Source organism: Stigmatopora nigra, chromosome 19 (assembly GCF_051989575.1).
Source record: "Stigmatopora nigra isolate UIUO_SnigA chromosome 19, RoL_Snig_1.1, whole genome shotgun sequence".
NCBI lineage: Eukaryota > Metazoa > Chordata > Actinopteri > Syngnathiformes > Syngnathidae > Stigmatopora > Stigmatopora nigra.
The window spans coordinates 10,639,581-10,652,205 of record NC_135526.1 but is presented as its reverse complement, the minus strand read 5'-3'; the positions used below and the strand labels follow the sequence as shown (position 1 = coordinate 10,652,205).

Genomic DNA, 12,625 nt, shown 5'->3' with positions numbered 1-12,625 from the left:
CCCGACGCTGCGGTATCGCTAGTTAGGTGAAGGCTTGTTCAGAACGATCATTCCAAAGAACTAACAGGAAAAAGCAAAGGCGGAGGACTTTGCATGTTTATAAAAATATAATGGTGTGGTGACAGTAGGATCATTGACACTCAATGTTCTCCGGATTTGGAGCTATTACCAAGATGATGCAGGCCATACTATCTACCGAGACAGCTAACGGTCGTCATAGTAACGGCCTCACTATCGGAGGAACTGAACCATTTCTTTGCCCGCTTTGAGACTGACAAATCAGACACAGTCTCAACACCCACACCACCACCCTGCAGCAATACACTGGAGTTCCGGGAACAGGAAGTGAAACTAGTAATGCAGTCTGTGAATAACAGGAAGGCTGTTGGACCAGACAGAATACCTGGCAAGGTGATCAAAGCCTGTGCTGAACAGCTGGCTGGAGTCTTCACGAAAATGTTCAATTGTTCCCTGCAACAATCCATCATTCCAGCCTGCCTGTAATCTGCCACCATTATCTCTGTCCCCTAGGGGCCAATCATTGACAGCTTGAACGATTATAGGCCTGTTGCACTCACGGCTGTGACCATGAAGTGCTTTGAAAAGTTTGTGGCCAGCCACATCAGGAATACAATCCCTCCCTCAGTACCAGCCCACCAGTCAAACTCCATCATCAAATTTGCTGATCACACCACCGTGATCGGACTCATCTCAGGTGGGGATGAGTCGGGCTACAGAGATGAGGTCAACAAACTGTCTCTTTGGTGCTCGACGAACAATCTCACACTCAACACCACGAAAACTAAAGAAATAATCCTGGACTTTCGCAAACACAGCACAGATCTGGCCCCACTCCTCATAAATGCAGTAAATTCCTGGGAGTCTACGTCATGGATAAGCTCTCCTTGTCTACAAACACCACAGCAGTGGTGAAGAAGGCCCAGAAACAACTCAATTTTCTCAGGGTACTGAGGAGGAATACCTTGGACACCAAGCTTCTGGCAACCTTCTACAGAGCCACTGTGGAGACCATCCTGGCATACTGCATTACAGTATGGTATGCTGGAAGCACGGCAGCAGACAAAACCATGCAGAGGGTGATTAACACTGCCCAGGAGATCGCCAGCTGCTCTCTGCCATCACTGGAAGATATTGCCAGCCCTCGTTATCTCAGCAGAGCCGGCCAGGAACATTGTTGGGGACCCATACTATCCTGGACATGGCCTGTTCCAATTTCTACCCTCTGGCAGACGCTACAGGTCCCACAAAGCACGGACAAACAGGCTCAAGGACAGCTTTTTTTCAACAGCCGTCAGGACTCTGAACCTGCAGTAGCACGACACAACACAAATCCCTCCTATGAAATACATTTGGAGTAAGGTAACATGAAGGATGTTGCGCGTGGATCTGCCTTCTACTGGCTGACTGAAGGTAAGTGAGAAGACAGTGAGAGGTAAGTGATCCGTTTTATTGTATTCTTGTTGGTATCGGCAAACTTGCAGTCGCCCGGATTTGGTGGCGCTTAGGGGGTGATGCGATGTATACATTGTGGCGGAGTGCTAACGAGTCTGAAAATGTCATTTATTGGGCCTTGCCTGTGAGGGCGCACTTGTGGAGAAGCACTACCAATTTCGTCATACGCAGCTGGGTATGCTGACATTTAGGCTTTAGTCAAGTCAATGATGACGACAATGCCTATGTCTGATTTTATTTATATTCTTATTTATTGACTATCGCTCAGCCTTCAACACTATAATACCGGACATTCTGTCTGACAAACTCTCCCACCTTGGGCTACCCTCTTCTATCTGCTGCTAGATTAAGAACTTCTTAAACAAACGTCCACAAACTATTAGACCTGGTCCCCACCTGTCTTCCTCCATTACACTGAGCATTGGCTCCCCTCAAGGCTGTGTACTGAGGCCTCTTCTATACTCCCTGTACACATGACTGTATACCGATCCATCATTCTAATTCCATCATTAAATTTGCTGATGACACCACTGTGGTCGGATTCATCTCAGAGGGGCATGAGTCTGCCTACAGAGATGAGGTCAACAAACTGTCTTTGTGGTGTTTGGTGAACAATCTCACACTAAACACCATGAAAACTATACAAATAATCCTGGACTTTTGTAAACGCAGCACAGATCTCGCTCCACTCCTAGTAAATGGAGTATGCGTAGACAGGGTCCAGTCGATCAAATTCGTGGGGTTCCTTGTCACGGACAAGCTCTCCTGGTCTACCAACATCCCGGCAGTAGTGAAGAACTCAGTCAAAACCTGGTCAAAACCTGTTTCAGCTGCTGTCCTCTGGCAGACGTAACAGGTATCACAAAGCACAGACAAATAGACTGAGGGACAGTTTTTTTCCCCACAGTCATCAGGACTCTCAACTTGTGTTAGCCTGACACACAATCCCTTCTGTGCAATAACTTTGGGGTGTGCAATAACAATGAGCAATAGCTTATATTGTGCAATATTTGAGAATGTACTTTGCCAGGATGAGACTTTTTATTTTTTTATATTACGCACTGTGGAAAAGCACCACCAATTTCGTTATACACAGCTGTGTATGATGACAGTAAAGGCTTTTTATTTCATTTGATTTGAGGTAGGACGCCTTTCCAAGTCATTTACAAATTATGTTATAAAACATCCAACCATCCGTAAATCAACTCATCTTTCAGCTTTAACAAATAAATGCGCGTGTGGGTATGTGTGTGTGTGTGTGTACCTGGAAACTTGCTGGCGGAAATTCTTTCGAAAATGACGTTTGTAAATGACGTGGAAAGGCGTTCTCCCTTAGAACTAAATCGGGTCAGGGCGGCCAGCAGCCTCGTGTCTCGCCGAGCTTCCCGTCAAGACAGAAAAAAATGTGGTCCGGGGAGCAGCTGTAAGGTCGCTGGCTGAAATTCTTCCAAAAATAATATTTGTAAATGACATGGAAAGGTTTCCTATCTTACGACAAATCAGCCACGTGGTGCGTTAAAGGGACTGTGTAAAAACAGCGATTGAGTTTACACAGAGAAGGTGATGAAATTCAATCACTCGTCTATTAGGATCCGACAGCCATTTCTGGCAATCATTAAAAAAAATTCAACTCTCTACGATGCATGGTTCGGACAAACGTAGCGAGAGAATCCTAACCGAACCACACACAACACACCCACATCCATAAATCTCACTGATTATTATTGATAAGATATGATTTTTTTCAAATTCAAGATGAGTGGATGTATCTTGACCTCCATGGCAGAGGCTCCACCAAACCAGAGACCGACTCACCAAACCCCTTAGGATTCGATCGAACCCATGTTAAGAACCACTGGCCTAGTATGTGTCATTGTTTATCTACAATTTACATATATATGTTCATTGATATGGGCTGTCCCTACATACCTGTCAACCTCTGCCGATAACTGCCCTTATAAATGATTATGATTCCCCGTACAAACCCCCCCAAAAACGTACAAGCACAGTACGACGCATGTTTACTCGCGGTAACTCATTTCTTACTATGTGGCTCCTCCATGCTTGCTTCCACGACATTTACTCTATGTATATCTACGCAAGCGCATGTCATCCTTTATTGATATAGCCGTATGCACCGCTAAAAAAATACATACGATTGAGAATAATTTTTGCTGGTTTACCGTGACAATAGTAACGATCGATGACAGTAGTGTCGTTGGCTACCAGGCTACGAGACTATCTGGATTTTAGCCAAAACGGTCTTGTTGAGATCGGTTTTCATAAATATTGGCGAAAAAAAATTTCCCTGTACAAAAGTCGGTGTACGGCGTACAGGATTTGAAATGGTAAAAAAACGTATAAAATACGTGTAAAACGTATAAGTTGACAGCTATGGTCCCTTATTACATTAATCAAACTAAAACGCAATAATTTTCAAGGCGTTCAATGACCCGTAGAACCCCTAATATATATATTTTTTATCATTTTATAAAGAAAATAATCGTCCGAGGGAAAACCTAACTAGCTCGTATCTCAAGGTATTACTTTAATTTTAAAAATCCAAGAGTGACAGGAAACAGGGTTATGTTTAGGGTACCTATTAGTAGATGAAAGGTGGAGCCCATTAAAGTGGAAGTCACAAGAACTCCTCCAAGCTTCATAATGTTGCTGTAGTAGATGTCATTGGGCCACTTAAGCCGAAGTTCAATATCCTGAGGACAATAAATATAAACAATTTTAAAAGTTGCCTGGTGATTGGCTAGCAACAAGTTCAGAGTATACTCCAACCCTGGCCCATAGTCATCTGGGATAAGCACCCGACACTTGTAAAAGTAAGCAGTTTGGATAGTGAATTAAATAATTACTAAACATTTTATTCAAAACCACCCTAAATTTTGACTGTCTAATGTTGTTATATATCAAATATAAATATAATTTATGTAATATAAATGTAATTGAAATCAAGCAAACATGATAATCAAAGCAAAGCTAAACAAATTAACATCCAAACCCCAGCTCACACGATAAGTCTCTCGACCAGCTTGTAATAGAAAAGTCCTCAAGTGCCACTGTTTTTTTTTTGTTCCAATCAACCCAGCCATTAAGGTTAGAGACGGTCCCCTACTTATGAACGAGTTAGGTTCCGAGCGCTTGTTCATAAGTTGAAATTGTTCAAATTCAATTTAGTGATATATTTTGTATTATACTTTATGTTTAAGGACCACATAAGTATATTGAAGGTTTATACAAGAGCGTTTATATGTTTAAGTAAAAACAATAATCTATTAATAAAAGGGAGAGAATACATACAGTACTGTATACATACATTAGAAAGACGGAGAGAGAGAGATTTACGATAACCTGGCCGGAAGAATGACAATTGCAGTTTTCTTTTTTTCATCATAAATGAGGTAGCACTGTATTGGATAACTTTATTCATCCCACATTCGGGAAATTACATTATGGCAGTGGCAAGAGGGTGATTAGACAGAACAGCAAAGCACAAAGTAAAAGCAAATCAAAGTAAATGGAATCATCAAATCATCGAGACATCAAAGCAGCAAAAACACAAAATGAGCAAGAGTGGACGGAGCTACCGTGGCCACCAGCTGCCGCTCGAAGAGCGCCATTTTGGTTGCGGTATCTAAAACGGATACAGCACATATTAGCACAGAAGCACATAAGTCTCCCGTTGTAGTCTAACGAGATCACTGACAGCTCCTCCATCTGACCAAGAAAGATCTCACGCTCCTATAACAGTAATTGAATGATCGGTCTGGAGCTCATCATGGACTTCATAGGGAAATAGAACGCTCTGCTTATCCAATTTGGACTACTTATTTATTTCTTATTTCCTGATTATTTATTTGTCTGTTTGTTGTTGTCATGTATGCACAACTCGGTGAAAGCTGAATGGCTGAGAGGACCTCTTATGACGAGAAAGAACTATGAACTACGATTTTCCTGGCCCGGACGCGGGTTACCAGGGCCCTACTCTGGAGCCAGGCCCGGAGTAGGGGCACGATGGCGAGCGCCTGGTGGCACAGCCCAAAGAGGCGACGTGGGTTCCCCTCACATTGGCCCACCACCTATGAAAGGGGCCAAATAGGTCAGGTTGGTCGAAAGCTGGGCGGCAGCCGAAGGAGGAATCCTTAGCGGTCTGATCCCCAGCTCCAGAAACTGGCTCTTGGGAGGTGGAATGTGACCTCTCTGTTTTGGAAAGAGCTGGTGCGTAAAGTAAAAAAAATTCTGGCTTGATGTAGTCGGGTTCACCTCTACATAGAGAACTGAAAATCTGCGAAGTAGCGGCAAGAATGCTTAAAAAACGTATACAGGTACACAGTATACCCTCCCCCCTGTATATAGTGCACCATATAGAAAAGGGTAGAGAGTGAAATTCATGTTATAACACAAAAAAAAACAGTAAAATATGTTGTCTGTTTACAACAGTGCTTCTCAATTATTTTCTGTTAGGCCCCCCCTAGCAAGAAGAAAATTATCCGCGCCCCCCCCCCCACTTCCCACCGTGACTATAAATAAAATCATTTTATAAAAGTGTTATAGGTACAACATGTGAAATGTTGCACTCTCACAAACATGACAGAAGTAACAATGAGAGCGCCACTGCCAGCTACTGTTGTGGATGCGCAATTACACTTTATACTAGTACGGCCAAATAAAATCCTGTTCCCCAGGGTTACACACGCCCCCCCCAGGTATCGCACCGCGCCCCCCCAGGGGGGCGCGCCCCACTATTTGAGAAGCACTGGTTTACAATAACAATTGAGGGTCTAGAACACTGTTTTACCGAACAATTTACTTACGGACAACCAATTATCGTTATTCAGCTTTCAAAAACAAGAAAACACTACAATTAGCTAACATAATTAGTCCGTCGTTTTGCGCAACAGATAACATTCATAATTTCTATTTCTGGGGGTTTGGATGACGCCGCAGACGATGCAGGAGAAAATGCATGAGGCCGCGTAGTGGCCGGAGGAGGTGTCGTAATGGATGCAGGAGGCGGCGTAGTGGCTATAGGAGGTGGCGTAAGGGATGCAGGAGGATCTTCTGATGTTTTTTTGCGCGTAAGAAACATCGTTATTGGGAGTTGTGAACGTTGTTTTTTTTGGTCGATGAAGATGCGCCTATAAACAGCCATGACGTCATTAATACGATTGCTGAATTCGACGGCTCTTACCATGTTATCGTCCATTTATTTGGCCCTTTTTAGGAGGTCTTTGGCAACATTGAAGAGGTCCTGTAAATTACGCAATATAAGGCCACCTTCGTCAGCTTCGACAGCTTTGTCACCTTCGTCAGTAGCAGACTCGTCTTCCTCCTCACTCACCGATTAGGTCATTTCCTGTAGGTCCTGCTCTGTCAGTGGGTTTGAGTTGCAGTCGATGAGATTTGAAACTCCACCTGTACCCCTTCATTATGCAAATTAGTTGCATTACCTCCTGCACAGTCCATGAAGAGAACCACTTTAAAGGGCAAGCCCTGTGGTGTGAAAGAGTTAAAGAACCAATCAAGTGTGAGGGCCTTGGTGATCCGTGCCTTTTTATTAGACATCCAGTACACTGGCAGTAACGCTTTGTTCTTGTTTTTCAATGCTCGAGGATTATGTGACCTGTGGATAAGGCCGGGCTTCAGCATGAATCCTGCAGCATTGCCACATGTGAGCAGTCACTCGATCCTTGTGAGCTTTGAAACCTGTCTCTTGAAGTTCGTCCTTGAAAAGAAATGTTCGGGACGGCATCCTCTTCCAGAAGAGGCCCGTTTCATCCATATTAAAGACTTGCTCCGGGACATAGCCATTTTCTTCTATTATTTCCGGAAACACATCCTGAACATAATGCCTCGCTGCTGCTTCGTCTGCAGAGGCTGCCTCTCCATACAACGACACACTCTTAAGTCCGACTCGCCGCTTAAACTTATCAAGGCAGCCCTTGCTGGCAACGAAAGTTGTACGTGGTCGTCGTTGGCTAGTCTGGCTTGATTTTTTTCCATTTTTTTTAATTTTTTTTTTTTTTTAGTCAATTATAGAATAAAGAGTAACACAATGGGTCCAAAGCAAGCTGGTGCAATGAAGGGTACAATGACAACCAATATTAAGCAGGAAATAATTTAAAAAAAAACATGATTGACATGAAAAACGTGACTGAGGTGCCTCGTCCATACATATGGAGAAACAGGAAGTTGCCTCGAAGGCCGCGGTGGAATACATTAACCCCTTTGCCTTGGTAATTGCACAATGTTTAAATTTAGTGCAATGTACGATTAAAACTTTTTTTAGTGTGTATAAGAATCTAAGTGCACTTAAGTTAAATTAAAAGTGTATGTTACGTTACGAGTGCATTCGTCAAGTCTCTCTCTCTCTCCATCTAAACCTCCCTCCCTCCCCTCCATTTTATAATGTGCACATCTTTAGTTCCATACAATACAAGTACACCATACAGGTATACATATACTTATATATGTATACCTCATATCCTGGTAGTGTTCGTACAGCTTCTACTACAGCAAGAGCTGCCAGATGTTGCAGAAAGGAAATCTTCCGTCCAAGTCTTGAACTCAGCTTAACCCGAGCACATACTGTGAACATGGCACAGCCCAGAGGGCTCAGCCAGGCATTTTTTCCTCTTCCTGCAGCAGAACAAATGTTAATATATTAATGTTTTGCGCCCCCCAATTGTTATTGGATTGGATAAATTCATGCATCCCGTATTCGGGAAATTTCGTTGTCACAGTAACAAGAAGGTGAGGAAGCAGAAAAAAGAAACGCATTTTAGACATAAATAGATAGTTAATAAGTAAGTTAATAAACAAATACATGAATAAATAAATAAATTCAGATGTGTCGGCGTGCTGACCTAAATGTAGTTGTAAGGAAGGACGCCTTTCCACGTCATTTACAAACGTCCTTTTCGGAAGAATTTCCACCAGAAAGTTTTCAGATGCACACACACCCATTTATTTGTTAAAGCTGACTTTGTTAAAATTTAAAGAGCTGTTAATACAGACACTTGAAACGGAATAAAAATAATTAGTTTTCTCTACTTAGCCAGCCACTGTATATCTACTGTATTCTCATTATTTTTTATTTTTTTATCACTTATTGATTTGTTTTTTTTTATTAATCTTTAAGTTAATTTATTTAATCCATTCCTTTTAGTTAAAAATAAAGATATTTGATAACGTTGGAATGTTTTATCAGCGCTTTTCTTGTGGTAATCCTGATGCGGCCCAGTATCACCCAGATTCTGCCTCTTGCGGCCCTCAGGTAAATTGAGTATGAGACCCCTGCTCCCAGCTATTCACTGCAGAAAGTTCTATTTTCAAATAAGCGCCAAGATGTCCGTTGTCAAGTCGCCCAGGGCTTGCTGAAAACATTGGGGGCCACGGCCCGCCATTTTCTTTCTCGAACGTTTATTACAAAGTTCTGAAATTAATGGACAGAAATCCGTAGAATCACTTTCAGATATTAAAATAAATGCAAACACCTGAACTGGAACAATACTGTGAAATATGATGATATCACCTTAGTTTACAAAATCTTTCATCACAAAGCTCCCTCCTCCACTGCAAGAATTTGTAAAAAAATATTATTCCAACAAACCAACAAGAGGTGGCTTTAGAGGTGATTTCAAAAAGCATGCATCCAGCCAAAGCGCCTTCTCTGTTCGTGCCTCACATACCTTGAACTCAATACCAATTACCATAAGTTAACTCCCATCTCTGAACATGTTTGACAATCATCCCAAACCCTAGCTGTTAGATGAACAATATTGTGATCACAACGCTGACTAGAATTGTGCTAATTGTGTGTGTGTCTCATCATTTCTATGCTGCTTTCTAGTCTTTTGTCCTGTATTGCCGTGTTGATTTGAACAAGGGTCTAAAGATGGAAATTAGCCTTTGGCTATAATCTTACATATTCACACATGTATGCTCATGAATATGATTGGCTGGCCGACAATTCAGGGTGTCCCTCGCCAGGTGCCCATAGTTAGCGAGGACAGGCTCCAAAAGCGCAGAACTTTCCTCCAGAATGTTTTATCTTTGTCCATGTTATCAGCAGAAAACTCCCGTCGAGCCTTAAGGTGCCGCTTTTGGAGCAAGGGCTTCTTTCTTGCACGGGAGCCTCTCAGTCGGGAGATGCAAAACACGCTTGACTGTGCACACCAGCGTTCCAGCAGATTCTAATTCTTGGCAGATCCGCTTTTTGGTAATTCTCGGTTGAATCTTCACCCTCTTGACCAATTTTCTCTCAGCAGCAGGTGATAGCTTGCGTTTTGTTCCCGATTGTGGCAGTGACAAAACAGTGCCATGCACTTTATACTTACAAACGATTGTTTGCACTGTTTCTCTTGGGACTTGCAGCTGCTTTGAAATGGCTACGAGTGGCATTCCTGACTTGTTCAAGTCAAGGATTCGCTTTTTCAGATCCATGCTGAGCTCCTTTAACTTTCCCATTGTAGCATTTGTGGGCTTTTGCATCTATGAGCCCTATTTAAATGGCCTCAGAGAAGTCACCAGCTGTAGTCACTCATAATCACACACAAGAAGCTAAGAGGCCATGCTATGAAGCTCATTTCACTGACACAACTTTCTAAGTCACCAAAATTGCTAATCCGTGTTGCTGTATGTGTAATTTTGACCTAGCAGATTTGATTCCTTTTTTGTTAACCCATAATGAAGTCATAAAAGAACAAAACTTCATGAATGTTTTTTTGACAAAGAAGTATCTCTTCCAATCACTATCAGAGAAAAATCTGAGTTGTAAAAATAACTGGAAACTCAAGAGAGCCATGATAATGTTCTTCCCAAGTGTATGTAAACTTTTGACCAGCACTGTATAGCAGTAATTCTATGAATGAAAAATTTGATCTTTTCAGACATTTATTCCAATTGAACTTTGATTTGACTGCAGAAATACACTTGACAACCACACTAGATAGGGGCAATCCACACGGGTATATATTAAGAGAACCCGTTTTTTTTCCTCATGGAAACTATGTATGCAGTCATTATGCAAGGTGCACTGACCTCTACCCTGACTTTGTTGAGCAGCGATGACAATCAGACCAACGTTCTCTGGTAAATGCAGATTTAGTCTAGAGAGAAGCAAATATTTGGGGACAAGTTAAACAAAACGTTTTCATAGAAAATGTTTTTCGAATCATTTACATACATCCCCAATTTCAACAAACTTTGGACATTGTGGTAAACATGAATGAACATTCATGAGAGTTGAATACAGTGATTCCTCGCTACTTCGCGTACCAGCTATTGCGCCTGCAGAGCTTCGCGGATTTTTTTCAGGAGAAAAAAAAAGAATTTAAAGATATTAAATTAAAATTATAAATTACATCGTCCTATAGGTTGTGGAAACAAAATATTCAATTAGAATTAGTAATTTCATCATTTTATAAATTTAAAAACACAAAAAATGCATGTATGCGCAAAGCATCATGGGGATCACGGCCGCATCACGCATCAGTCCACGCTTATCTCGTGCTGTACAGTACGTTTCTCGCCAAGTTAAGCCCAAAATTTTGTGAAGCCCTTCGTGATGCCTCCCAAACGCTCTCCATCCCTTGGTGCTTCTAGTGAGCCGAAGAAAAAGCGGAAGACGTTGACAATCACCGAAAAAGGAAGTTGATAAGATTCCAGAGGAGAAGGGTGCATGGGGGACTATATACTCAACGACACGCCACCCAATGGGTCCTTAACCAGAGCCATTGAAGGCCTGCAGACCCTGAACCAGAAATGAAGAGGAATTCTGGACTGGAGCCGTCCTCCTGGGCAGACTGGTGGGATAAGACCTTCGACAAGTAGAAATAATTGGCCTTCTCTGTGGTGATCTCAATGACTATTTTGCTACAATAGGGTGACCCAAAAAGATGCGTACCAATGGAAACGTTTTCGAAACTGATGGGTACGCATCTTTTTGGGTCACCCTGTTCTTCGACATTGTGTGGGTGTTGTTACGGTCTTTGCTAAATCGACTTATAGTTACTGCAATTGCCCAAACAAATGACAAATTGCAAGAATTGAATCTACTTATTAGACAACCTACTGGTAAGAGCATTGATATCCATGATTATGCTAATAATGAAAGATAATTGAACGAGAAGGATTTTGTTCTTCCTTTGTCAGACCTGACATGCAAGTAAGGTGACTTCGGGTTAAGGTTGAGGACGGCGAATTCCCCCGATATTTGTATTTGTCATAAAATATGAATTAATAAAATAAAGCCAAGTGTCCCCCGCCTGATACCCAGAGTAAGCTAGGATATGCTCCAGCAACCCCTACAATCCTTGTGAGGACAAGCAACTAGGAAAGTGAATGAAAGATTAAATAGCATTAATATTGCAAAACAAATTATTTATTCAAAAATAAATTATTTATTCACCATTTTCATAATGGTAAAAACTACTGGTATATTTTCTAATTAATATTAACAAATTGTTTTTATGTTTTATAGGAATGTAAAAAGCAGGATTAGATCACATTACCCAGCCAATCGCAAGAAACCAAGTGGTTATTGAATGGAAGCAGATGAAAGATGTTTTCTTAAACTTTTTTGTTCCCACTTGTAGAAATTGTTTTCTTGGGCACTTGAACCAGCACCTCATCTATCATCTCCTTTTGTTTTCTGACGCTCAATCTGAAGTCGGGTTGCGGGGAAAGCAGCTTTAGTAGGGAGGCCCAGGCTTCCCTCTCCCGGGCCCATTAAAAATAAATTATATTTTATAAATAATTTGGCAGATTGGATTTTTGTTAACGTGAATAACATTGCATGGTGTGTTTGGCTCTTTGACATTAAAATGTTTGCTCTTTGTGCGCAACATGTTCGCCACACCTGGAAAGATGGATGGCAGGTTTCTGCTGAAAATACAATGCAATATGAGAGGTGTGTGATCTGAATTTTAGTAATGGACATGAGCATATGTTTATGTAAAAAAAAATAGAAGCCATTCATACTAACTATGTCTGGGATTCTAATAAATACTAGATAATAAAAACATGTAACTGTTACCCTTCAACCAGGTCCATGGTAGATGAAACGACCTCTGCATATAGCAAGGTATGCCCTAGCAAACCAGATGTCAGGTTATCACAATAAGTATCCAGACAGAAA

At 41.6% G+C, this 12,625-nt stretch overlaps 1 protein-coding gene across 4 annotated transcripts in view; it reads right to left on the bottom strand.

Moving 5' to 3' along the window:
- Window positions 1-12,625, bottom strand: part of hlcs (holocarboxylase synthetase (biotin-(proprionyl-CoA-carboxylase (ATP-hydrolysing)) ligase)) — a 57,439-nt gene that overhangs the window by 9,777 nt on the left and 35,037 nt on the right. For all 4 annotated transcript variants that reach the window (XM_077740309.1, XM_077740307.1, XM_077740306.1 and 1 more), the window contains 4 exons: window positions 12,524-12,625; window positions 10,528-10,595; window positions 7,964-8,124; window positions 4,073-4,187 (listed from right to left, as the gene is read on the bottom strand). The exon at window positions 12,524-12,625 is cut by the window's right edge and continues 179 nt beyond it. In XM_077740309.1, coding sequence (XP_077596435.1) covers window positions 4,073-4,187; window positions 7,964-8,124; window positions 10,528-10,595; window positions 12,524-12,625 — 446 coding nt within the window. The remainder of the gene's footprint in view (window positions 1-4,072; window positions 4,188-7,963; window positions 8,125-10,527; window positions 10,596-12,523) is intronic.